At 42.7% G+C, this 27,277-nt stretch overlaps 2 protein-coding genes across 4 annotated transcripts in view; one reads left to right on the top strand and one right to left on the bottom strand.

Annotated features, from left to right (window-relative positions):
• The window catches only part of ATP13A1 (ATPase 13A1), a 44,969-nt gene extending 36,926 nt beyond the window's left edge, over window positions 1–8,043 (top strand). For all 3 annotated transcript variants that reach the window (XM_060763853.2, XM_060763852.2, XM_067463945.1), the window contains 6 exons: window positions 1,654–1,768; window positions 2,288–2,484; window positions 5,103–5,245; window positions 5,576–5,687; window positions 6,740–6,883; window positions 7,650–8,043. In XM_060763853.2, the coding sequence (XP_060619836.2) occupies window positions 1,654–1,768; window positions 2,288–2,484; window positions 5,103–5,245; window positions 5,576–5,687; window positions 6,740–6,883; window positions 7,650–7,760 (822 nt within the window). In that variant the 3' untranslated portion in view covers window positions 7,761–8,043. The remainder of the gene's footprint in view (window positions 1–1,653; window positions 1,769–2,287; window positions 2,485–5,102; window positions 5,246–5,575; window positions 5,688–6,739; window positions 6,884–7,649) is intronic.
• A 184-nt stretch (window positions 8,044–8,227) lies between these two features.
• On the bottom strand, window positions 8,228–23,171 carry MVB12A (multivesicular body subunit 12A). Its single transcript, XM_060763854.2, has 9 exons — window positions 23,030–23,171; window positions 15,662–15,754; window positions 15,473–15,569; window positions 12,719–12,845; window positions 12,511–12,627; window positions 9,647–9,747; window positions 9,186–9,250; window positions 8,776–8,832; window positions 8,228–8,599 (listed from the first exon to the last, which is right to left on the bottom strand). Exons 1-9 carry the CDS (start codon window positions 23,093–23,095, stop codon window positions 8,537–8,539), a joined length of 786 nt encoding a protein of 261 aa, XP_060619837.2. The 5' UTR covers window positions 23,096–23,171; the 3' UTR covers window positions 8,228–8,536.
• Window positions 23,172–27,277: the final 4,106 nt, after the last annotated feature.

Raw genomic sequence — 27,277 nt, 5'->3', positions numbered from 1 at the left:
TTGGGACCTCTGCTGCCCCACTGCAGATAACAGCAGCCCCTTCTTTGGGACAGGAGCATGGCAACCCTAACCTAACCGTGCCAAAGGTTAACCAGTGACCTTTGTGATGCACTACAAGCTGGATATCTCTTCCAAGAGGGATGCTTCGTTTGGAAGGGCAGTCCTTTTTTCTGCGGTGGCATGACGCCCACCAGCCAAGGTTAGTAGCTCACTAGTCTACCATAAGTGTGTATTCACAGTTGACCACGATGGGAAAATATGAGTTGCTTACCTGTAACCGTAGTTTCCCGAGTGGTCACCTGTGAATTCGCACAGCCCCTCCCATCCTCCCCTGTTGTCATGCCTCAGTTTTTCTAGCTGCTTCCTTGGCGGAAGAACTGAGGTGGTGACCCCACCCACTTGCTACTTATACTTGCAAGGGGAGAGTGGGCGGGGCTGACCGACAGAGTTTTCAAATCTATTTAGAAGGTTCCGAAGCTGTCTACTCAGGAGCAGAAACTACCATATGAGCAAATTCACAGGTGACCACTCGGGAAACTACAGGTACAGGTAAGCAACCCATATACCTCAGTTCTCCAGGTGTTTTGGACTTCAACTCCCACAATTCCTAACAGCAGTAAGCTGGCTGGGAGTTCTAAATGAATTAATTAATTTTATTCGGATGGTCACAGACCAGAAGTACAAAACATTAAAATCAAGAGTTTTTTTAAAAAAAGAAATATATTAACATTAAAATCAATTATTCAAAACATCAAAAGCAGAAAGTCCTCTACAAGGAGATGTCTGGATCTTATAAAATCTATGAGTGGGTAGGTTAAAACATCCTTTCTGGAGGGATGAAGTTTGCCCATGCTTGATTGAGGATGTCCTATCTGTGATGGAGGTCATCTGGAGCCTTGCTGTGTCTGGGGGGGTTGCCATTAAAGACTGCTCGGAAACTACAACTAGTCCAGCGAGAAGCAGCCAGGTTGCTCACCGGAGCGACGTACAGGGAGCACACCACCCCCCTGTTGCGTCAGCTCCACTGGCTGCCAATCCAATTCCGAGCAGAATTTAAAGTGCTGGTCTTGACCTATAAAACCCTATACGGTTCCGGCCCAGTGTATTTGTCTGAACGGATCTCCCTCTACATCCCACCTCGAAGTTTAAGATCTTCTGGGGAGGCCCTGCTCTCGACCCCGCCAGTCTCTCAAGTGAGGCTGGCGGGGACGAGGAGCAGGGCCTTCTCAGTGGCGGCCCCCCGCCTGTGGAACTCACTCCCCGGGGAGATTAGATCGGCGACCTCCCTCCTAGCATTTAGGAAAAAACTAAAGACCTGGATGTGGGACCAAGCTTTTGGTCACTCTGACAATTAAATCAAGGACCTGGGAATAGACAAAGACAAACGGAGTAGATCGGACTTATGGACTCTGATTTATGGACCCTGACATGAGATTGTTTTAGGTTTTAGGATTTTACTATGTACTGATGTTTTAATTTAAGTGTTGAATTGTTATTTTTGTATTACTTGTTATGTGTTTGGGCATCTAATTGTGCCCTCCCCTGTAAGCCGCCCTGAGTCCCCCCCGGGGTGAGAAGGGCGGGGTATAAGTGAATGAAATAAATAAATAAATAAATAATATTCTCTTCTCTCCCCTTCCTTCATCCTAATAGGAGAGGATCAGTCAAGTGCTGAAAGATTTGGAAGAGGAACAAGCACCCATTGTGAAGCTGGGTGATGCCAGCATTGCGGCTCCTTTCACCTCCAAACTCTCCTCTATACAGTGCAGTACGTAGGGAGGGGAACCTGGGGCCGGAATTTCATACTGTACCAGCATTGTATCCATTGCAGTCAGTGATGATATCACATTCCCCATGCCATTCCCTTCATGGCATGAAATGAAACATGAGGAGCCATCCACATTTGGGTAGTTTGATGAGTTCCCTCCTTCTGCTCGGGAAACACTTCTCCCCTTGCTCAGTCCACCAGGCTTCTTAGGACTGCAATACATTACAAGCAAGAGGATGACTGTCTCCATTAAATAGCAAGGCATAATGGAAGTAAAAGTCTCCTCACCCAAAACCATAAAATGTTTTCCTTAGAAAGTATCCTTAAGGCCCAAATGGCCAGAACTGGAACAGCCCTGTTCTGATTGTAGCTGAAGTAGACTGGGACTGGTCCGCCCCCTTAAAGTGGTAAGGATGACCAGTAGTGGAAGATGCTCTTCCTGTAAAGTCCAGGGGAAGTGCTAGACCCAGCTTGAACGAGGCAGATCCAAGCAAAGGCACCCTCTCTTTCTCTCTACAGTCTGCCACGTGATCAAGCAGGGCCGCTGCACCCTGGTCACCACACTCCAGATGTTCAAGATCTTGGCCTTGAATGCACTCATCCTGGCTTACAGTCAGAGCGTCCTTTACTTGGAAGGGGTGAAGTTCAGTGATTTCCAGGCTACACTACAGGGGCTGCTGCTGGCTGGCTGCTTCCTTTTCATCTCCAGGTCCAAGGTAAACAATAAGAGCACTGCCAAAGGATTTGGCTCCTGAGAGGGTGTGCCCAGCGCTTATAGACTAAGGGAGATACCTTGTTAGTGGTATGTGATGAAATTGTAAGTGGTGTGTGATGAACTTGTAAGTTGAACTTGTACCATGTCTTGTTTTTTTGTTGTTGTTGTAGAGGTCAAAATTCTCTTCCTCCCTCCACAATGGACAAAACCCTTCCCCTTGAAACTTTGTGTTCATCCTCTAATGCAGTGGTTCTCAACCTCTGGGTTCCCAGATGTTTTGGTCTTCAACTCCCAGAAATCCTAACAGCTGGTAAACTGGTTGGGATTTCTGGGAGTTTTGGGCCAAAACACCTGGGGACCCTCAGGTTGAGAACAACTTCTCTAAAATGGCGCCTTTAGCACAAAAGAAGGTGAAGGGGCATGGCGGCTCCAGTGAAGCCAGATTAATCCCTCCCGAGAGGGTTGGGACCTCTGCTGCCCCACCGCAGATAACAGCAGCCCCTTCTTTGGGGCAGAAGCATGGCAACCCTAGCCTAACTGCACCGAAGGTTAACTAAAGTCTCTTTATGTGGCCATTCAGTGACTTGTGGGGAGCAGGCAGGATCAGAGTTGTGTCTAGCTGTGCCACTGTTACCAGATGGAAAATTATAACAGCACTGATCTCACTACTCTTAATTATTTTTGCATCTAGCCACTGGAACATAGCTAGACACTTTTCTGATACTGCCTGCTCCCCATGAGGCTGTGGGGAAGGGACACTATCAAAGCTTATGGTAAGATTGGCAAGGTTAAATGGTTCTGACTAGTGTAGGTCTGTAAACGTCATGTTACACAACACCCTGCTGAATTGCAACCCATATATATCTTGTGTTGTCTTTTTCTTGTCACCAATGTCTAGATTTTAAAAAAATCCGAGTCTTTGCAAAAACCAAAATGGATAAGGGCATTTTGGCAGTGTCTGTAACACTTTAGAGCCCAAATGTGTTGGCAAGTGAAGAGTAGTTGGCACTCAGCAGAACATCCTGTTCCTTCTCTTTGATGGACAAAATCATGCAAAAGAATCTCACGTTAGCAAATTAGATTTTACAATTCAGCCTATGTAGCTGTAACGAAATGCCCAATTCAAGTGTAAGTTTTAGTTATGTTTATTAATATTAGCGGAGAGGTGACCAGAAGCCCCAGGCGTTGCCATAGCAACCTAGCCACCTGGCAGAAGGAAAGGGGCGGAGCCAACTGTCACTGGAGAAAAAGGAATGTTGGTTTAAAAGGGGAGAGTTGATGGCTGAAGGAACCTGAGGATGGTTGATCCTAATTATGTGGAGTTAGTCCAAGTTGTTTAGGCCTCTGACAGGGAGTCAGTAGGAAAAAAGAGGCTCCAGGTAGTGGGCCAAGTGCTTAGTATTTAACGTGGTGTTTTAAAGAAAAAGGGGTATTTAACTCTATACTATAGTTGGGCCTGAATGCCAGAAGAAAGTAGTTCCCAGTCAATTTATGTGTGACTTCAGTATCGAGCCTGAAGCAAGGAAATAGGGACTGTGGAAAGAAACTTGTTAAAAAGAAAGGAATAGAGTGAATGAAACTCATATTGAAACATAGTTGTGCAAGCAGTTGATCTCATGTAACCATTAAGCATCTATATCAATAAAAATGTAATGTTCCTTTGTGGGATTAACAGAACTCAAAAACCAGTGGGCAAATTGACACTAAATTTGGACACAAGACACCAACTAAAGCAATGCATGTCCTTCACTCAAAAAAAAATTTAACAGGTGGGGGGCCACCACCGAGAAGGCCCTGCTCCTCGTCCCCGCCAACCTCACTTGTGACAGTGGCGGGGTCGAGAGCAGGGCGTCCCCAGAAGATCTTAAACTTCGAGATGGGATGTAGCATCCTGACAATGCTTTGGCCAAAGCACTTCCAAGATGCTGGAAAATGGACATTGGGGTATGACATTTGCAACCTTCTCCTAACTGCAGATCTCTGTGGGTCTAGCAATTGGGCCAGGATCTTGGATGTGGCATCATCCGATGCAACTACAGTTAAAGTGACGCTGTCATTGTTATATTGACAGTGCAGGTTCTCAACTACCTTGTTTTAAAACAACTTTTAAATGTGTTCTTTACCAAAAGCTTTCCTCTTTTTGTTTTGCTTGTAACAAATTATTATCCTATGTTTTCATTATTTGGGACCACTGTGAGAGATGTGATAACACTGAGGTCCTCTGGGGGGAGGGTCTACTCCAACTAGCCAGAACCTGACTGGCAGCCATCACCCAGAGGGCCTTTTCATGAGGCGCCCCAAAAAGACTGGAATGACCTGCCAGAAGCGCATTGACCGCTAAATCAGCTGCTGTCTTCCGCCAGGCTTTCCCAGTCAATTTTAACTTGCAAATTTTAATTTGTTTCACGAATGGAATTTAATTCTGTGTATCTTGTTATATATATTTTAAGTCTTTTGTCTCTCGTTTTAACAATGTTGTACCCTGCCTCATGCCAGAGGAAGGGGCAGGTAATAAATTATCATTATGATTATACCCAGCACAAGCAAGTGAATCTAACCAGCTCCCAAAACCTGTATGGAGTTCTAATCTTGATTTTATTTTCTCCTTTTTTCCCCTAGCCTCTGAAAACCCTCTCCCGGGAGCGACCACTCCCAAATATCTTCAATCTCTACACAGTTCTAACTGTGTTGTTGCAGTTCATGGTGCACTTTGTCAGCCTGGTTTATCTCTATCGAGGTGCGCAGGCCCGTAGTGATCCCAAGTGAGTGCTACTTGGATTTAAGTATTAAGTATTTAAGTATTAAATACTTTGATTGGGAAAGAATATTCCCCCCAGAGAATTATTAACTGCAGGTACAATTTACTGCATGTACTGTATTAACTGTAAACTGGAGATCATGTATTAACAGTAAATTAGAAATGTGAGCAAATTCTATACAAAGCAATCCAGAAAAAAGCATGGAAATTGAAAACTTTAAACTGAGAATCTCTGTGTTATTGATTAAAGTGCCTTCAATATGTCGTATTTTATTGTGAATATCTTGTCTTTTAATGAGAAATTCTCAAGGACCTTTTCCTTGTTTGCTTTAAGGAAAGATGACTTCGTAGACCTCTACAAGGAATTTGAACCCAGTTTAGTGAATAGCACTGTTTACATCATGTCCATGGCAATGCAGATGGCCACTTTTGCCATAAATTATAAGGTGAGGAGTGCTTGACTTCAGTAACTGTTATGGTGTGAATATACGTTCTACTTCAGTTGATTCCAGTGAAGCCTGATGCTATTTCTTTGGCTGCAAGAGACATTAGCCAAGAACCAGATGCGAACTTGGTTACCCAGCACCTACAGAATTAGGAGTTTCCCTGCGTGGTCTGCTGTGAATACACACATATGGTATTATCTCCTGTGCACGTGCAGCACAGCTTCGGAATCTTCTGTTAAATTCAAAAGAAATGGCGGTTGGCCCCTCGAGCACATATATAGCCCGTGGGCTGGCTAACCGCCTCAGTTCTCTTCATCCGCGTTAACAGCGAGCTCAAAATCTTCTGTTGAGAACATTTTGGATCAAAATCTATGATCTGACAGTTTAAACTACTTTAATTTAGTCTATTATTGAAGTGCAGGCTTTTAATCTGAACTATGTCTCAAACGAAAGGCTTTAAGCATTGTTCCGCTTGCCAAGGGAACTTCCCTGATAACGACGCACACTCTTTGTGCATTGCATGTTTGGGGGAAGGGCATCTAACGCAAGCCTGTGCTATTTGCCAATCCTTTACCCCCCAAACGAGAAAGAATAGAGGAATCCGCCTTAAGGCGGCATTGTACGAACGGGTGGTCCTGCCTCTGGTTCCGAGAGCACAAAATGGCGACCAAAACCCAACCGAAAATTTTGACTTACCTGTCTCTAAGGCAGGGAAGAAGACAAAGAAAACTAAAAATGTAGAGAAGACCTCGGGCCCTATTAAACAGCCCAAGAGGGCCATGCTGGTTATGGAGCTAAATCAAGTTCAGGATTCCCTTGTTCTTATCAGCCACCAATTAACCATCAGCCAGTTGGGGGTGACTTGTAGTTCAATGAGATAGTGAGTATTTTTCTATCATAAATATGAACAGTATATATCCTTGCATAACAACAGGTGGTTAACCCAGAATATGTCACCAATATATTTTGATATTCCTGCAATTGAAACTTATTCCTACTGTATTTGAAACTTTTGGTTTTGCAATCTTTCCAATCAACGTTTGTTATTCCAGGGCCACCCGTTTATGGAAAGTTTGCGGGAAAACAAACCTCTCCTGTGGAGCATCATTCTTTCAGGACTGGCAATTGTAGCCCTTCTGACTGGCTCATCTCCAGAGTTCAATGAACAGTTTGGGTTGGTAGACATCCCAACAGAGGTAAGCAGGCAATCATTTGGCTGGGTCTTCCCTTTGAAGTCATCCCACCCCCCACCCCACCCCGGTCATTTTGGTGTTGAAGGCAAAGTCTGTCCTGGCAAACTTTTAAATATTTTCTTTGAATGTGTTCAGTGAGCATTTTACCCCCAAATGAAGAATCGAGGGTTTTGTTGCCAGATTTCAGGCAAATGTTGACATAGAGGCAGCTATTCATATGAAAAGAGAACATCAAATCATATTCTGATTAGTGTTAAAGTAAGTGAAAACCAGCTTCAAATGTGCAGGCAGTCCCCTGGTTCTAGAGAAGATAGGTTCTGTAGGTTTGTTCTCAAGTTGAATGTGTATGTGAGTTGGAACAGGTACGTATTTTGAGAGCAACTTCTGTCATTTTTTTTAGTTTTGGATAGCATAGGAAATGGTTAACAGACCTGTGATGTTTGTTTTGCTGTCTGTGTCCCTGTTCAGAAGATTTTCCATCACTTTCTGTTCCTGTGACAATTGGTATTTTGACAATTTTGGATTGTCATAGAAAGAAAGATTAGTGATAAAGCATTTAATTCATTTTCAGACCAGTTCAGCTTATGAAATTAGTATGCTGGCCATATTCTTGGTATTCAGTGACTATGGATGCTCTGCCATCTCATTTCAGTTGTATGGGATTCTGTCTCTCTGGCAGTGGGGCTTCTATGTTACAAAATATGTCAGCATTTGTTGCTTTCTGGGGCTGTTTCTCACTTCAGTTCTCCTGCCTTTGGTTCTATTTCAGTTTAAACTAGTGATTACTCAAGTTCTGCTGGCCAATTTCTTCATTGCGCTCCTCATCGACAGAGTCTTGCAGTTCCTTCTGGGCAGCACAAAGCTCAAAGTGCCTTCTTGAGATGGATCCCCTCCCGGCGGAAGTGAAGGACGACGACACACACGGGAACAGCCACCACCCAGCATTGCAAAGGAATATTTATTCTTCGACACCAGTTTGGTACTGGCAGGCAATGGCCCACTGTGTTACTTTGGAACCCACTGCAAAGGTTGTGCAGGGGGCGACAATAACTTTCACATGTTTACTGAACATGACAGCAATTGTTGACTTTTGTACTGCCCCTGTGCTCCTGGAATGAGGTCATGGGATTTGGTAATTAAATGGCAATCAATGCATTTTACAAGGTGGCTGAAATGTTCTTTGTACACAAATTCTTCATCGCTGCTAAAATGGTACATTTTTTACTTACCTTGGTTTTTAGGAAGCTAACTAGCACAGGAACAAATCGTGTCTACTTTTATGTTCTGTTAAAATCATTCCCGGATTTTTTTTTAAAAAAAAAATGCATACTCAGAACACACCAAAGGTTTAGAAATGCCAGAAGGAAGCGCGCAAGTTTATTTAAAAATATGTTTTGCATAGAAAATACATATATGGAGGAATGATACTGAAGACATTTTGCTTCTATGAATAATGAAATGGATATAGTGCTGAGAGTTCTGTGAGCTTCCAGTAGGCAAGAATATAATTTACAAGCTTTAACCACTAAAGCCCTGGCCCCAAGAGTTCCTTCCTTTTATAAAAGAGCACTTCCATGTGCATTGCAGTTAGTTGGCTGTCTGTTTGGGTAAGAGCCTCCAATGCAGAAAGGCACATCCTTCAAGAAACTGCTGACGCTATGAGATGCTGGGCGGAAGCCTGGCGGCTGCAGTTCTTTCCACTACAAATCCATAGTCATACTGAAGAAAAAAACCAAAAAAAGATCATTTTACTCACAAATGCAAGAGGACATACTTCAGTGGTAGAACACATGCTTTGGCCCTATTTCCACAGAAAGGGTGGTGACTACTGGGCCACACTGGTTCAACACAAGACAGTTTAATGTACTCTTTGTTTGGCCTTAAATTCAACTTACCTCTTTCTCAATGTCAGCAAGAGACTTGATATTGAAGTTTTGAAAGAGAGAAAATGCCTAGAAGAAGTGGAAAAAACCCAAAACTCTTTAACTTGCAAGGACTCTTCACAGCACCAGCATTATCACAGCTCAACAAACCTCCTCTAAAATAATTTCACTGCTTGTGAAACATGACTTTGAATTACTAGCATTTCCAGTTATCCTGATTTGGCATAGAAAGCAAAACAGGCCATTGAGAACTCACTCGGGAAAGAGACTCAATAAGAGTAATTCAATCCAATGCCCCCTTTCTCTTGACACATTTTAATTTTTTTGTCTAAAGCCTTATGCAGCACATAATCTTCCCACAAAGGCAGCAGCTCTCTAAAATGGAATCAGAGCAGTTGTTTTTTTTTATTTATAATACTTACATTAGTGCTCCCACTGACGCTGCTCTCAAACTTGGGGTGCAGGGTGAAGGGAACTCCATCCATGGCTAAGAAGGTGAGAGAACACATGAGTTACTCTGAAAAATACGTTTGGGCGGAGGGGCGTCAACTCAAAGTTATAATCTTCTCACTCCCTCTGTATTCCAGATTCTTTACACTATCTGTGCCAGATCTGGGGAATGAAATGTTGGGCCTGTTTGGGCACCTCTGCCCAATAGTGTTCTCTCATTTCCCTAAGAAAGCAAAGACACCTCCAGTGCTTACAAAACAGTTAAAAGAATTTAGAAGCATTCAGCACTAGGTATTCTAAAAAGAGCAGTATTTTCCCCACAAAACTATGCTACTTGCTAAGAGTGCTGAGAGTAACAAGCTTAATGCACATTAAATTAGCAAGCAGGGCAACTATTTCTTTTTCTCATACTCTAGACTTTAGGATTACTTACCCGAGATGCCGTAGACATTTGAACTTTCATATATTGACTCGTGTCGCTTAAGAGCCGCTGGCCTTGTGGGGACTGTGGGCTTTTCTGATGGAAGGTCTGCACTGAAAGGATTATGTGACAAGGTGTTTAAACAAAAGAGTAAATAAAACATGGCCTCCTGGTGAATTGTCAGTTGTACTCATAAGGAACATATGGAGTGTCATCAGACTGCTAGCTTTCTTCCCTGTAGTTTTATGACTTACATGCTTAAAGGCACACATGACCTGCACTTTTTGGCCCTGGGAGATTTCTCATATCCTTTAATCTCACAGGCTCACGATGACAAAATGTGCCCCTCCCTAGAAAAGGGACTGGGGATGGTTCTCCCATACCTGCTGAGCCCTGGAGATAACCCAGAGTTTCTCCAGAAAGTCAAATCTCATCATCTGGACTCATCAGATCAGGTGCCAATAAGAGCAAAAGATGGTTCCAATATTTGAAAAGACAGGACTTATTTTAAAAAGTAGAATGCTGGCTTGCTACTGCTTGCCTAAACTTCACTTCACTGCCCCTAGTTTCTCATAATGGCTATATTTTGTTAGATTTGGGTACACGGCGAATATTAAGATTGTGCAAGCCATTGTGAAATGGAATAGCTGCTTTTCATAGCATAAAACTTGGCTTTTAGTGATACAGACTGAACATCAGCAGTTAATAGTTAACATATTAAACTGGGCTGAAAAACAAAGGGTGCAATCTGTTTCAACTGCTATCTCTTCAAATGCCTCAATCTGAGAACTGTTTGAAGGCAGATACTAAATTTTGGTCCATTTATTTGGCCAGTAAGTCAGATGAATAATATACTCCTATTGCAGAAGGCTATCCAATATGGACTCTAGATCCGTAATGGTAAAATGGATAGAAAAGTTTCAATGCAGTTTTAATACAATGATTGCATACAACTTTCTTCCTTTGAGCATTAGCTGATTGATTTCCAGATGAAATTGCAGGGGCTGTAGAGTGTTAATGGAGTTAAATAATACCATAAGACTTGAAAGAACTCCAGACTATTCTGTAGCTATGAGATTGGGAACACCATAGTAGTAAGGGAATTAATACAGCAGACAAGTAATACACGGAATATATTTCAGATGGGTGCTTTGATTACTCCTAACAAGTGAAGACTTGAGTGAGAGTTAGTTTATTATTTACTAGCCGTCTCCTGCCATGTGTTACTGTGGCCCAGTCTGTGTATATGTGCTTTGTGTGTGTATGTGTATGTGTGTATGTGCATATGTGTATATATGTGTATATGTAGTTCTGTGCATGCATTGTATTTTTTTTTACTTTTTAAGTCTCTTCAACTGTGTTTTTCAGTGTTTTTATGAGTGATGGTCACTTGTAGGCCTGATACGTGTATTGTGTATACAACCCCCATTATGTCAGCTTCACTGGCTGCCAGTCTGCTACCAAGCAGAATCCAAGGTGCAGACTTTAGCCTATTAAGCCCTAAACTGTTGTACGTATTGTGTCCAAATTTGGTGTCAATTCGTCCAGTGGTTTTTGAGTTATGTTAATCCCACACACAAACAAACATTACATTTTTATTTATATAGATTTACTGCATTTCTACCCTACTCTCTCTTACCCCAGAGGGTCTCAGAGCAGCTTCCAGTTTGGCAATAATTCAGTGCCACATTAAAACATAAAAGCATATAAATACACAACACATAAAACATCAAATTCAAAGAATGAAGCATATAAATACATTAAATAACTATTAAAAACATAGCACCTAGTCCTGCAATCATAATCCACGCTGATTCATGTATATTGCACTGTGGTTGTACTACTCCCCAAACACTTGGTTCCACAGGCAGGTTTTAACTTTCTTTCTGAAAACCAGGAGGGAGGAAGCCAACCTAATATTGCTGGGGAGAGTTTCATAGCCGAGGGGCCAACACTGAGAAAGCCCTATCCCTTGTCCCCACCAGTTGCTCCTGTGAAGGGGGCGAGTCCAAAAGCAGGGCTTCCCCATCAGATCTGAATGTCAAAGCTGGTTCATAGGGGAGATTCGTTCGGACAGGTAAGCTGGACCAGAACAGTTTAGGGCTTAATAGGCTAAAGTCTGCACTTTGGATTCTGCTTGGTAGCACTGGCAGCCAGTGGAGCTGACATTACGAGGGTTGTATGTTCCCTGTACGCCACTCCAGTGAGCAATCTGGCTGCTCCCCATTGTACTATTTGCAGCTTCCAAACAGTCTTCAAAGGCAATCCCAGGGACAGCACATGGCAGTAGTCCATTCAGACTGAAACAAGAGCGTGGACTACCGTGACCAAGTCTGGCTTCTCAAGGTACGGGCGCAGTTGGCACACAAGTTTAAATTGTGCAGAAGCTCCCCTGCCAACCACCAAGACCTGGGGTTCCAGACTCAGTGATGAATCCAGGAGAACTCCCAAGCTGCGAATGTATGATTTCAGCACAAACTGTAACCCTATAGCCTGTTCAGCCTTTTGACTAACCAGGAGTACCTCTGTCTTATCTGGATTCAATTTCAATTTGTTCTCCCACATCCAGGCTGCCACAGCTGCCAAACACCGGTTCAAAACTTGGACAGCCTCCTTAGCAGCAGGTGGAAAGGAGTGATAGAGTTGGATATCATCTGTGTACAGATGGCATCAAACTCCAAAACTCTGGATGAGTATGACTCAGATAAGCTACTGGAAGTAATTAATAGAAGAGAAATCATTTTGGCCTAGCGTCTACATCTTGTACGAGTCTACTAGAGATGAGAAACTGGTAGATCACAGGCCATTGGACTGAATCACCTGTGACAATAATTGGGCAAAGTCTATAGCAACATTTTTAAATGTCCAAAACTTACTTTTCTGGTTCTAGTGAGAGCCTTCTCATTTCTAAACTGATGTTCCGTGGCTTAGGGAGAGGTTTAGGTTTGGCAACAGACTCCTTTCGACACCAAAGTGCAAATCCACCCATTTCCCTAGATGGGGAGAGGAATATATTTTTTGAAAAACAAATAAACTATCAGCCTAATAGAATAGCAAGAAGGGATACAACAGAAAACACTTCACCCTATGCGCAAGTAATTTGGGACCACTTTGCTTTTGCTGCTCAGCAGGATGTCAAAGACGGCTGTTTCTGCCGCACCCAGCGGGATTAGCTTGACACACAGCCTCTTCTTCTTGGAGATGGATGTCTCTGCAGGAAGAAGCAGCAACAAAACGGATTAAGAACACACATGAGGTAAAGATGTTTAAGACAGGAAACTATGTGTATGTGTGAGGGGGGAGTTAGCCCTCATAACACATACAAAATTACTGCTGGGAAGCAGGGCATCTTAGAGTATGGTTTCATAAACTGGGTCCTGACACTAAATGGGATGTCTTTAGCTCAATGTTGGGATCACAAACAATTTGGCAACAGTAAAAAGGTTTTCCCATTGTGGTCAACTGTGAATATGCACATATGGTAGTTTCTGCGGCTGAGCAGACAGCTTTGGAACCTTCTAGATAGATTTGAAAACTTTGGCGGTTGGCCCCGCCCACTCTCCCCTTGCGAGCATAAATAGCAGGTGGGTGGAGCCACTGCCTCAGTTCTTTTGATCCGCCGCTCTGTCAGCAGCAAAAGAACCTTCGCTTACGAATTGCCTTAGGACTGCCTGTGTTTTTGACCAGGTTGCATATCGTTTCACCGTCTCCACCCACCTGCTATTTATGCTCGCAAGGGGAGAGTGGGCGGGGCCAACCGCCAAAGTTTTCAAATCTATCTAGAAGGTTCCGAAGCTGTCTGCTCAGCCGCAGAAACTACCATATGTGCGTATTCACAGTTGACCAAAATGGGAAAACCTTTTTCCTGTTGCCAAATTGTTTGTGATCCCAACACTGAGCTAAGAACATCCCATTTAGTCCGAGGTCAAGAAGGTAGAGAGAAGGTGAAACGATATGCAATCCAGTCAAAAACACAGGCAGTTCATAAACAAATATTCTTTTGCTGCTGAGAGCGGCGGATCAAAAGAACTGAGGTGGTGGCTCCGCCCACCTGCTATTTATGCTCGCAAGGGGAGAGTGGGCGGGGCCAACAATCAAAGTTTTCAAATTTATCTAGAAGGTTCCGAAGCTGTCTGCTCAGCCACAGAAACTACCACATGTGCTTATTCAGATGACCACTCGGGAAACTATGGTTAGAGGTAAGCAACCTATATTTCTGACAACACCCATTTCTACAAGTCTATTAGCAATAATGTGCAGTGTTTACAGTGGACTCTTCAGCTGTAATCCACAAAAAGGAAAATCAGCCTGTTTATCACATCTTGCAAATGTCAATTTATTTTCAGTTGCTGTCTGATTTTTATACCTATTTTATATAACCTGTATGTATGCATTGGGGTCACATAAAAATTTCTTAGGGTAAAAGTATAAGAAGGCCGATCTTAGACAGGAAAGGGCAAAGTTTTTCAGCAATCAACAAGGAAAAGAGATAAAAAGGACAAATTTCTATTTTCTAAAAAAAAACAAACCATGGCATAGCAAAACATATCAGATAAAAGGGAAGCATGTGTTGCTGTTTATTCATTCAGTTGCTTCCAACTCTTCGTGACCTCATGGACTAGTCTACACCAGAGCTCCCTGTCAGCCATCGCCACCCCCAGCTCCTTCAAGGTCAAGCCAGTCACTTCAAGGATACCACCATCTATCTTGCCCTTGGTAGGCCCTTCTTCCTTTTTTCTTCCATTTTCCTCAGCATCATTGTCTTCTCTAAGCTTTCCTGTCTTCTTATTATGTGGCCAAATTACTTCATCTTTGCCTCTAATATTCTTCCCTTCAGTAAGCAGTTGGGCATTATTTCCTGGAGTATGGACTGGTTGCATCTTCTTGTGGTCCAAGGCACTCTCAGAATTTTCCTCCAATAACAGAATTCAAAAGCATCTATCTTCCTTTGCCTTCATTTATATTTTTTTATATGGATGCACACTGAACATTTTGCCATTATAGCAAAATGAATAGGATCAGAAAAAAGACTCTGGCAGTACCTTCCAAATCTATAATCTGCAAAGAACTCTTGTAATTTCTACACTGTTCATGTTTGATTGAAGATGAGGCTTTCCACCCCAACAACAGAATCTAGAGTTACATTTGTAAAAGCGCAGGATCAAACTACACACACAAATCTTAAAACGTCGTTGTGGAATTACGTATCACACTTTCCTCGGTAGCACAACCCAGAGCAGGACAAGCTCACAAATTGGGGGAAGGGAGAGCTTAAATTTCCCCAATTTGTTTTTTAATGTAATGTCTGGCAGGACAGGGGTTTAAAATTTCTAGTAGTGACTTGAGACATGTTTTTAAGAGAGATGTACAGAGGCAATTTAAAATATAAAAACAGATAGAGAAATTAAGCTCATTTCGAATTTAGATCAAGGCAATACACGTTTACTCTAGAGCAGTGCTGCCCAAAATAGTGTCCGGTGAACAATCACCAGTCCATGAGCCATAGGTTGCTAGTCCTCTGCAATTTTCCATTTGTAGCCAATTAGTATTAACTATGACTCGCTGGAAAAGATTATAATGCTTGGGGAGAATGTGCTAGAAACTCAATAAAGGAAGCCAGATGGTGCAAGACCTCAGTAAGACACTTAATGATGGAGTCTCTTGTAGGTCGCTCATTCATAGGGTCACCATACATCAACTTGATGGCAAGCAACAACAACAAAAGTGCTAGGGAAGCAATTCAATCTTTTGGGGAAATTATAAACAGAGTCGTCATCATCCGTCCCGTCCCGTCCCCCCGTCCCGTCCCGTCCCCCCCCCCCGGGCAGGCAAACTCACTTGAATCTGAAAATTCTTTAACGTAAGTGTATCCAGTAGGCAATGGTGTTTTCTCACTCAAGATTATGACGTCATAGAGTACATCTCCTGCAGGATTCTAAAAGAGAAGCAGACTCCATGAACTCTACAAGCCACTTTTGAGTCACATCTGTGTATCACTTGTCCCAGAAACCCTGATGCTGTTCCTACCATATTGTTTATTGTTGATGTATAACAGAGGTAGTACTTCTGTGCAAATCCTTTCCCAAAGTTGGCGGATGTTCCTTCCACAGTGGATGTGATCTAGGTACAGTATGAAGAGAAAGGACGCTTAGGAAACAACATGAAAAGGTTCAGCCGTATCCAATCCAGTGTCAGATGACTGGTCTATGGGTGATTCTTAACTACTAGTGGCTTTCATACAAGACACTAAACATGATAACTGGGCTTATAAAGAAAGAGTGGTGAGCTTTCTGTAGAACAGCTGAGTCTTCCTTTCCAGTTGCTAATGGAGCAGAAATGTTATTACCTGGCTATTACTGCTCTTTGTCCCTAGAGTTTGCATGGACCATAAAGAGAATGGCTTTCACTCACACAGAACCCATCTTAGCTAACACCAAATACCAACTGAAACAGAATGTAGCCATGTGACCCTATCATCTTCACATTTTTTTAAAAAAAAAATCCTGCATGATTTTTAACATATTTGACTGATGAAGAAGCCAGTTAAACTTCAAAAAGTTGCATGACACATTTTATGTATTTTGGCTGGCTCATAAAGGAACATTTGTGGATTCTGGTGTAAGTAACAGGCCTTGTGAACCCCATGGTTGAGTTATTTGAGCTGTTGAAGACATTGCAGCATAAGGAGAGCGAGTGTGTATATCTATACTCCCAAACGTAGAATTAGGACCAGGGAGTGTCATACAGGAAAATTCCTCACAGCAAACCTTTGTGTAATAAAGGTCATGGGAGAGAAAAGCAAATGCTGTGAGTTTAATTATACAACACCCACAGAGCCTTGAACATTTTCAAGAAAATGTGCTCCTAAAGGCAACCCACTGAATAGGTGCCATTCATTTAAAAAGCACAATGACCCAAGCAGGTGGTACGGAAAAAATAGCAAATAGAGCAGGCAGGAAACAAAGCAAAGGCTTTTCATCTCGAGTCCAGTAGAGAAAACCAGGAAGCAATGAAGCAAGAAAGAGAGAATGAGTAAGCCAGACCAACACTAGCCAAACCAGTTTAAAGAAACCTCCATATGACAGCTATCTTCTTGTAATTATATAGGCTACGACCTGTTTCCTTAATCTATTATCACAAATGACCTGGATTTATTGGCATCTTCACTTCTACAATAAGCTACACTTAGTTTGCTGTCGAAGGCTTTCATAGCTGGAATCAATGGGTGGCTGTGCGTTTTCCAGGCTTTATGGCCATGTTCCACAAGCATACTCTCCTGATGTTTCACCCACATCTATGGCAGGCATCCTCAGAGGTTGAGGGGTCTGTTTACTTTGCTGTCAAATATCTTTGACAGCTAGTGGCAGTGTAGATAAAAAGTGATTGTTGTTTATTCGTTCAGTCACTTCCGACTCTTCGTGACCTCATGGACCAGCCCACGCCAGAGCTCCCTGTCGGCCATCACCACTCCCAGCTCCTCCAAGGTCAAGCCAGTCACTTCAAGGATACCATCCATCCATCTTGCCCTTGGTAGGCCCCTCTTCCTTTTTCCTTCCACTTTCCCCAGCATCACTGTCTTCTCTAAGCTTTCCTGTCTCCTCATGATGTGGCCAAAGTACTTCAACTTTGTCTCTAATATCCTTCCCTCCAATGAGCAGTCGGTCTTTATTTCCTGAAGTATGGATTGGTTAGATCTTCTCACGGTCCAAGGCACTCTCAGAATTTTTCTCCAACACCACAGTTCAAAAGCGTCTATCTTCCTTCGTTCGGCCTTCGTTCGTAAGGTCCAGCTCTCACATCCGTAGGAAATACCACTGCTTTAACTATGTGAATCTTGGTTGCCAGTGTGATGTCTCTACTCTTCACTATATATTTTTTAAAATGAGATGCAGAAAAGAGAGGAATTTAACATCAAAATTTCATACTAAAATATCAATTAATTTCATATTTTATTGTCTTGATATAAAATGTACTAAAATTAGCAATACTGTCATGTAGACTTTGGACTGCTGTGGTCTTTTTATTGCATGGATAACCACCCAAAAGCTGGCCAAAATGTAAAACATTTCCCAGCCTTCTGTTGCAACCCAGCTGCTTGTTTAACCCCTTTTTGCCCAGACACCACACAGTCCAACAATAATAATGAGTTTATTAAGAAAGGAGTATATAAAAATAGTGTAAGCAATTATCTAAAAGTCATTTAAAATAAGCAAACTAAACATGCAAGAAAGAAAAATTGAAAGCTACGTTGTAAAAGCAGTATCCAAGTTACATCCATCAGATAGATATCAAGAGCTTGACAAAAGGCAAAGAGTAACTCTGAACATGAATCCAAAAATCACGGAAGATAAAACAAGAAATGGTAATCCCAAGGTGGTGGCACACAATACATGACTATAATCCCAAAGGTTTGAAACAAGACTTGTAATCCAAACAGAAGACATGAAACTTAAACAGGAAAACAAGATCCAAAAACCAAGAATCAGAACTCCTAACGCGGAGCTTCACTGACAGGCAACTTGATACATGAAATTTCAATGTTGGTCTCCACACCAAACAAAACCTCAGATTTGTTAAGAAGTCTCCCTCTTACCTAAACATCATTATTTCCCACACCTAGGCTCCCTTTTTTCAGTCTCTGAGAACAACAAATCTGTCTCTGCTTCACATCCTTCTGTCTGGGCAATAAACGCTGGGTTATCCCTGGGTTACCACCAGTAGCCTTCTGGTCTCCTCCACATTCCTTTCATAGTCAGTCCCTGGGAGATTCTCATGAGAAACATGGTCTGTTTCCCTGACAACGGGTCAATCCAAAACATCTCAAAAAACACCTTGGCTTTCTCTCACAGAAGTAACAGGCTCAAACAAAAAATCCTCAACCTCATCCTCAGAGGCTTCACAGGCCTCAACACCTTCCTAGGCAAACTTCTGTTCAGCCATGATTTCACCAGCATAACCCTGGAAAAATATAGATTGAGTCTCTCTTGGGCAATTAAATGCTTGAGATCCAAAGTGCTTTGGATTTGGAGAATTTAAGGTTTCTGAACTCCTGTGTTTGCATGTACGCAAAATGAGATATCTTGGCGATGGGATCTATCACAAAGCATTCAGTATCAGTATCTCACCTACCCATGTGAAAAATTGGGGATTTGGGGGGATTCCAAATTTTGGACTTCCAGATAAAATTTGCTCATCCTGTAATAACATCTAGAATTTATGTAACATGTTCTAAATAGCTTGAAGATATTGTGGCCGTAAAATAAGCAGAACACTCCTGTGAAAATGGCATTGTCCTATTATGCAGATGGTAAGAGTGAGCGGGTAACAACTTTCCTCACATCCTATATCTTTTTTTATACCTGACAAATGAACTGGCAATTTCCCAAGTCACACTTCATGGCTTCTAGGTTACAAGTGCATGATTCCAAGCCTCCGTTTTCCTATGAAAACAGGATGCCCAAGCAGCCTTCCTTTTAAGAATACAACCAGGACAAACCAAATGAAAACCTTCTTGTTTTATAAGCAGTATTGTTATACAGATACACACATAATTTGGAACTAGGTTGGTCCACCAGGCCTGGTACTGCCAACTTGAATTGGCAACAATTCTCCTGAGTCTCAGGCAAAACATTTTGATCATTCTAGTTGGAGATGCCAGTAGCAGAACCCACATCTACAGTGTAGAATTAATGCAATTTGACACCACTTTAACTCCTATACTTCAATGCAATCATAGAAATTATAGTTTTGCAAAGTATTCAGCCTTCTCTGCCAAAGTGTGCTTGTGCCTCACCAAATAATAACTTCCAGGATTCTGCAGCCTTGATCCAAGGCAGTTAAAAGTGCTGTCAAACTGCCTTAAATCTACAGTATGGATGCACTCTGCATTAACACCGTTGCTCTCTCAAGCCCTTCCCAATTTAAGTCTTATATCTCACACACAAAACCATTGTCACCTCTCCATTCACGATCATGTTATGGACCACTGGAATGTTTTTACAAAGAAATGGGACAAATACGCAGAAGGAAAAGCTGTCCATAGCTACCATTAAGGTCACACTGAGAAGACCAGAGGCAGCAAGTTTCTGCACACTGCTTATTGAGAGACATTAATGATACTGCACCAAATTCCACCAAGAAACTCCCATAATAGGATTGTCTCTGGGATACCATATGTCAAAAATGACCTGAAGGCACACAACAACCACAACCACACTAACCATTCCCTAACCTGAAACCTGTAAAGTGACTTAAAAGGTAATGTAGAGGTCACCAATTTACACCCATCAATTACGGACATCTAGAAGCCACGTAAAACTGCTTCATTCAAACTGACTCTCAATCTCCAAGAATAAGGTAAAATGATAGTTTAATCAATGCTAATTAAGACTGATTAACACAGCTCAGCACCCTAATCTCTTTGAAGGGGAAAGAGCTTTAAATAAAATCAATGCATTCCCATAATCATGAACCCAAAACCTCTTTCAAAGTGAAGCACAATGTTGTTGGAGAAATTAAAGACTAGGAGCAAGCAAAGCCACAGACAGCCAGTTGCAAAGCAAAGCAAGTTGAATGCCACACTTCATGCCCTGAAACCTCAAAAATGTTTGAAAGCACTCTTTGTCCTTTTCTTCAATCACTAGGGGAAATTACTATTTATATGCTCAAAACTGCTCCTCCCAATGCTTAAATGATACTTTTAAGTTATGGTCAACACCTCATAACAATTCAAAAACATCCAGAGCATCTACATCTGCTAGGTGTTTGAAGTGCCAGTCCGTCCATCCCCGTGCCCCCCACCCCCCAGCTTTATACATTTTATTTATTTTATTCATTTTTCTTGCTTTCACATTTTTTTCATTCTAAGATGCACTTTTCCCCCCTTATAAACATCTCTAAAACTGGGAATTGCTGGTAGTTTTCTTAGATATAAATAAAGCTCTTTTTTCCTCCTTTTGGTGGTACTGAAATTGGCGTGAATCTTACAATCGATGAAAGTGTTGTTGAAGGTTTTCAACAGAAAGGAGGAAACAATTAAAATGAACAAAATCTGGCTACCAGAATTTAAATAAAACTCTAAAACTTTACACACAAAATATTGGAACTGTTCTATATATATTTACCTTCAGGCAATATGTATACGGTGTTTCTAAAACATACATGATATTAATGTTTAGATGTTGGTTCCATCTCCAGGACATCTCCAGGATATCTCATTACATATATGCAAATATCTCAAAATCAAAGAACAAATTCAAAATCTGAAACTGTTTGGTCCCCAAACATTTCAGATAAGGGACAAGCAACATGTGCTATGAATTCTGATATTGACAGAGTTCAAACCAAGTTCCCTTGGTTGCTGTGAGTTTTTCAATGGCTTTTCTGTGTAGTCTGACATGGTGGTGAGTGGTCCAACATTTCTGTGTTCTCAAATTATATTGAAATTGAAATACACAAGCATGTGGACAATTTCAACAGAAAGGGGGAAACTTTAAAATGAACAAAATCTGACTACCAGTTTAAAAAAAAAAACCTCTAAAATCAGGACAGTAAATAAAGATAAACGTTCAGATAACAGGGGAATCCCAGGCATGCAACAATCAGCGCCAGCTAACTCCTCCCAACAAAGGATTCCCCAGGCAGCAACCAGCCAGGCTTTGAAGCTGCAAGGCCATTCAATGCAAATCAAGGTGTCCAATTGCAACATTCACACTCGCCTCCAGCAGACAAGGGTTCTTTCTCCCACCCTGGACATTCCACAGATATATAAACCCCACTTGCCTAGTTTCCAACTGACCTCACAACCTATGAGGATGCCTGCCATAGATTTAGGTGAAACATCAGGAGAGAATGCTTCTGGAACATGGCCATAAGGCCTTGAAAACTCACAGCAACACAATGATTTCAGCCTTCGACAACACATTGCCTGCTTTGGCTTCATCTCAGGCACTACATCTCAGGCATAGAGTTCCCATGGTGCAATCCTTGCACTGGCAGGACTGCTGACCAACAAGTCAGTGGTCTGAATCTGGGGAGAGCAGATTGAGCTCTTGTCTGTCAGCTCCAGCTCCCCATGTGGGGGCATGAGAGAAGCCTCCCACAGGATGGTAAAACATCGACCATCCAGGCGTTCCCTGGGCAACGTCCTTGCAGACAGCCAATTTTCTCACACCAGAAGCAACTTGCCATTTTTCTCAAGTCGCTTCTGACACACACACACACACACACACACACACACACAAATCTCAGGCACATAATGGTTATTGGAGTGGTTCAGCATTTCTGTGTTCTCAAATGATATTGAAATTGAAATACACAAGCATGTGGACAATTTCAACAGAAAGGAGGAAACAATGAAATGAACAAAATCTGACTACCAGTCTTTAAAAACTCGAAAATCAGGACAGCAAATAAAGATCAACACTCAGAAAACAGGGGAATTTCAGGAATGAAACAATCAGTGCCAGCTAACACCATTCAACAAAGGATTCCTCCTGGCATAAGCCCTTTGCTCAATGTTGAGTCCGGAAAATTTGGCAACAGCGAAATGTTTCTGAATGTCACTCTTTTAGACATTTACACAAATCTGTTGTGTTTTGTGTTTACAGTGGACTCTGCAGAAGATGCTTCAGCTGCACTGCATGAAAAGGAAAAACAGCCTGTTTAGGAAGACTTGCAAAAACTGATTTATGTCTGGTTTTTACACCTATTTTATATACCTATGGGCCTAAAATCATGTAAACATTCCTCATGCCAAAGGGGAAACAGTTCAAGGCCCCTTCCACACAGCTGCATAAAATCCACATTGAACTGGATTATATTGCAGTGTGGATTCAGATAATCCAGTTCAAAGCAGGCATTGTGGATTATCTGTCTTGATATTCTGGGTTATATGGCTGTGTAGAAGGGCCCCGAGAAGCCCTGATGGAGACATGGATTGGCTAACTCTTCCGGCTTTCCAGGCCTCACCCATCTTCCATGATTATTTTAACTGGAGATTGCAGTGTTTATTTTATGCTATTTGTATTTCTCCTGGCACTGGACCCCACGTGGTTCACAAGACAGGACACACTCAAAAAACTATGTGGTACAAAGGTTTTAGAGTTGTGAAATAAACACTTCTACTCGAAACACTAAATTACAACAGTGAACATAGTTTTTAAAAAGTCAAAGCCCAAGCATTTTGAATAAAGGATGCTCCGTTTGGATTCGATAGAGAAAGCACACATCCTTCTCAACAGCTGCTAACTTGAGGGCCTAACTTTTTCCTATCTTCATGTGTTTTAATGGCCTTGTGTTGTCTCCTATGCATTTTAACTGTGGTAAAACCTTAAGTAGAGGCGGCTAACAAATAAAGTTGATCATTATGATTGTTATGAATGTCCTGCCTCTCACCGAAGTCCATCCCGCGCTTGCCACGTTGGCCGAGGTCCAGGCGAGGCCGGTCAGCGGCGCGGTCATGGCGGCCCCGGGACGGCGCCCACTCCCCTCTTCCTTCCCTCCTGGAGCGGAGCCTCCCTCAGACTGAGGGACGCGACACAGGGAACTGCCCGCACTCTCCCTTGGCCCCGCCCACCGGAGACAACGATAGGCTCCCCGCCTGTTCGCTCACAATGGGGACTCTCCGGATTGGCTGATTTCGAGGCCTTGGAAACCAATGAGGAGTTTTGCTTCACTCTTTCTCTCGGGAAAAGCCGGAAAAGTTGGTGCAGTTGAAAGCCGAGGAGGGGGCGGGGGATAGGAGCGCTCGAGCTATGACGTCAGATGATGTGGCAGTTAACGGTTGAGACGGTGCTTTGTATATGAATTCAGAAGAAGACCTGCAAACCACTCTAAACACCTTTGCAGAAGCATACGAGAAGCTTGGCCTGTCAATAACATTGGGAAAACAAAGTGCTCTTCCAGCAGTCCCCAGCCAACCCCTCTCCAATGCCAGAGATACAGCTTAATGGTGTAACATTAGAAAATGTGGACCATTTCCACTACCTTGGCAGTCACCTCTCCACCAAAGTCAACATCGACACCGAAATACAACACCACCTGAGCTCTGCAAGTGCAGCTTTTTTCCGAATGAAGCAAAGAGTGTTTGAGGACCAGGACATCCATAGGGGTACCAAGGTGCTTGCTTATAAAGCTATTGTTCTCCCAACCCTGCTATATGCCTGCGAAACGTGGACTGCCTACAGACGTCACATGCAACTCCTGTTACGATTCCGTCAGCGCTGCCTCTGGAAAATCCTGCAAGTCTCTTGGGAAGACAAGCGGACAAACGTCAGCGTGCTGGAAGAAGCAAAGACCACCAACATTGAAGCAAAAACCACCAACATCCTCCACCATCAACTCCGCTGGACCGGCCACATTGTCTGGATGCCCCACCACCGCCTCCCAAAGCAGTTGCTCTACTCCGAACTCCAGAATGAAAACGGAATGTATTATCGAAGGCTTTCATGGCCGGAATCACTGGGTTGTTGTAGGTTTTTTCAGGCTATATGGCCATGTTCTAGAGGCATTCTTTCCTGACTTTTGCCTGCATCTATGGCAAGCATTCTCAGAGGTAGTGAGGTGAAAATGGAATGTTGGTGGACAGGAAAAGAGATTTAAAGAGGGGCTCAAAGCCAACCTTAAAATCTCTGGTATAGACACTGAGAACTGGGAAGCCCTGGCCCTTGAGTGCTCCAGTTGACGGTCAGCTGTGACCAGCAGTGCTGCAGAATTTGAAGAGGTACGAATGGAGGGCGAAAAAGAGAAACATGCCAAGAGGAAGGTGCATCAAGCCAACCCCGACCAGGACCGCCTCCCACCTGGAAACCAATGCCCTCACTGTGGGAGAAGATGCAGATCAAGAATAGGGCTCCACGGCCACCTACGGATCCACCCCTAGGTTACCACTCTTGTTTTTTTTTAAAAAAAAATATCTTTATTAGGTTTTTGATAAAATACAGTGGGGGGGTAGGCAAGGGTTGGGGGGAAGTCGAGGAAAAAAAAGGGGAATACATCACATGTATAAATCAACATATACAAGCACACGCTGTATACCCACCTACATGCATATACAGATAGAGATAGTGGAAAGAGAAAGAAAAAAAGAAAAGAGAAAAAAAAGAATATAAAAAGACTTCCATTCAGTTTCCAAACAGTACATCATCCGATATCCCTAGGTATCCCTCAGGGGGGAACCCTATTTTGATTTTCACCCGTCCATACCAATATAATACCTATTTATGTCTCACCATTTCAAATCTTAATAATTTTTACATTCAAATTTGCTTTTCTCGTATTCCTCAAATTCAGTCCAATCCGTCTGTTTCATGGGTCTCCCAGAGCTGTTTCTCAGGAAGAACGTTAACTTATCCATATCCCTTATTTCAAATAATTTGTCTAGCCATTCTTCAATTGTTAGGTTACCATTCTTGGAGGACCATCATCCTTGGACTACAAGGGATCACCTAAAATATGAATGGTGTTAGCCTCCTAAATCAGGCATGGGCAGAACGGCCCTCCAGGCTTTTTGGACTTCAACTCGCACCATTCCTAACAGCCTCAGACCCCTTCCTCCCCTCCCCCCCCCCCCCCCCGAGGCCAAGTTTACCCATGCCTGGTATATATATCTCTGTCAGAGAAGGCTAAAGACCTTAAGAAACTTTAACTCCCAAGATTCCGTAGCTTTTAGCCCTGGCAGCCTAACTGCATCTATTCGTAGACACAGCCTCTTATTTCACTTGGAGAGCCCAAGTTTGCCCATGCCTGTCCTAAATAGACCAGGCCCTGTCTGATCTTGGAAGCCAAGCAAGGTAGACCCTGGTTGGCATTTGAATGAGAGGCCACCAATTTGTTATTAGGCTGTATGCCAGGCCCCTTCTACACTGCCATAAAAAAATCCAGAGCATCTGCTTTGAACTTGATTAGTGTTCCCTCACTTATCACAGGTGTTCCAGAATCACCCGCGAAAAGTGAAAATCCGCAAAGTAGGGATGCTATATTTATATAAATAAAAATGTAATGTTCATTTGTGGGATTAACATGACTCAAAAACCACTGGATGAATTGACACCAAACTTGGACACTACACCTTTAATAGACCAATGAGTGACTATCACTCATAACCCCCCCCCAAAAAAGCAGCAGAAAGGTCTTAAAAACCCCAAAAAGCTAAATGACAATACAGTTGTAGATGCTGAGATTACTAACCATGGAGCCCTTGCTCTGCAGGGATTAACCTCTCTCTACCTTTGAGCCCAACGCTTATCCAGCCTATGTCTGGAAGGAAGGAAGGAAGGAAGGAAGGAAGGAAGGAAGGAAGGAAGAAAAGGGGGAAGGAGGGAGGGAAAGAAAGAAGGAGGGAAGGAAAGAGGGAATGAAGGGAAAAAGCAGAGAAGGAAGGAAAGAAAAAGGTAGAGAAGGAAGGAAGGATGGGGAAAAAAGAGAGAAGGAAGGATGGAATCAAAGAGCAAAGGAAGGTAGGCAGGTAGGAAGGAAGGAAGGGAGGAAGGAAAGAGGTAGAGAAGGAAGAAAAGCCTGAAAGGAGAAAAGAAGAAGGGAAAGAAAAAGGGGGGAAGTAAGGAAAGAGGGAAGGAAGGAGAGAAAGAGGGAGGGAAAGTTGGCCATAGCAACGCGCGTGGTGGGTACAACTAGTAGGTGTGTATGTATGAGTGTATATGTGTGTGTATGTGTGTATAATATCGCATTCCAAGGGTGAAGGGGCTATAAGGCCGTGATTTACATACTGCTCTCTCTTTTTTATGATTGACTGCCTCTCTACTGAGGGGGAGGGTGAAACCCCCTTCCACACTCCATCGTTGCCAGGAGGCAAAAACTCACAAAACAGCAAGTCCACTAAAAGCAAACCGCGAAGTAGCGAAGAAACACTATATATGGCAGTGTAGACTGAGGCCCCTTCAACACTGCCACCCAATTATCAGTGCAGATGATCCAGATTATCTTCTTTGAACTGGATTATATGAGTCAACACCAGGCATGGACAAACTTCAACTCTTCAAGTGTTTTGGACTTCAACTTCCACCATTCCTAACAGCCAACAGACTGTTAGGAATGGTGGAAGTTGGAGTTTAAACCAACTGGAGGGCCGGAGTTTGCCCATGCCTGATCTCCACTGTCATATAATCTTGTTTAAAGCAAATAATTTGGATTATATAATGAGAGAGACGTAGTTTTAAAAGGGAATATTCAGGGATGTTCCCAACGGCCATATGTTACTGCCATATTGGCCTGCTTCTGCAGAGGGCTTTTGTTTATAGAAAATGCTGATGGTTTGCGAAAACGTTGCTGCAGAGAGAGGAAGTTACTTTTCATGGATAAAAGTACATCAAAACTGGCTAGCTAGTGGCTAGTTGGTACTCCCCAACTTTCCCAGTTGTTTTGGAGTTATGCTTGCAACAGAAGAACTGATTTTATATTTATTGTATCAGGAGTGAACCAAGGGTACAGTTGTAATGTATTTAAAAACAAACAAAAAAACCCCACAAAGTTTGAAAACTTGGCATTATATTAAATGTCCTTTGATCAGTAGCTGGCCACTTGGAGTGCCTCTGGTGTTGCTATAAGAAGGTCCTCCATTGTGCATGTGGCAGGGCTCAGGCTGGTCTCTGGTTTGCTCTTCTCCACATTTGCATGTTAACTCCACTT

The sequence above is a fragment of the Anolis sagrei genome, chromosome 2, assembly GCF_037176765.1.
Source record: "Anolis sagrei isolate rAnoSag1 chromosome 2, rAnoSag1.mat, whole genome shotgun sequence".
Lineage (NCBI taxonomy): Eukaryota > Metazoa > Chordata > Lepidosauria > Squamata > Dactyloidae > Anolis > Anolis sagrei.
Note: the sequence above shows the minus strand (reverse complement) of the source record. Positions and strands in the feature narration are given on the sequence as shown.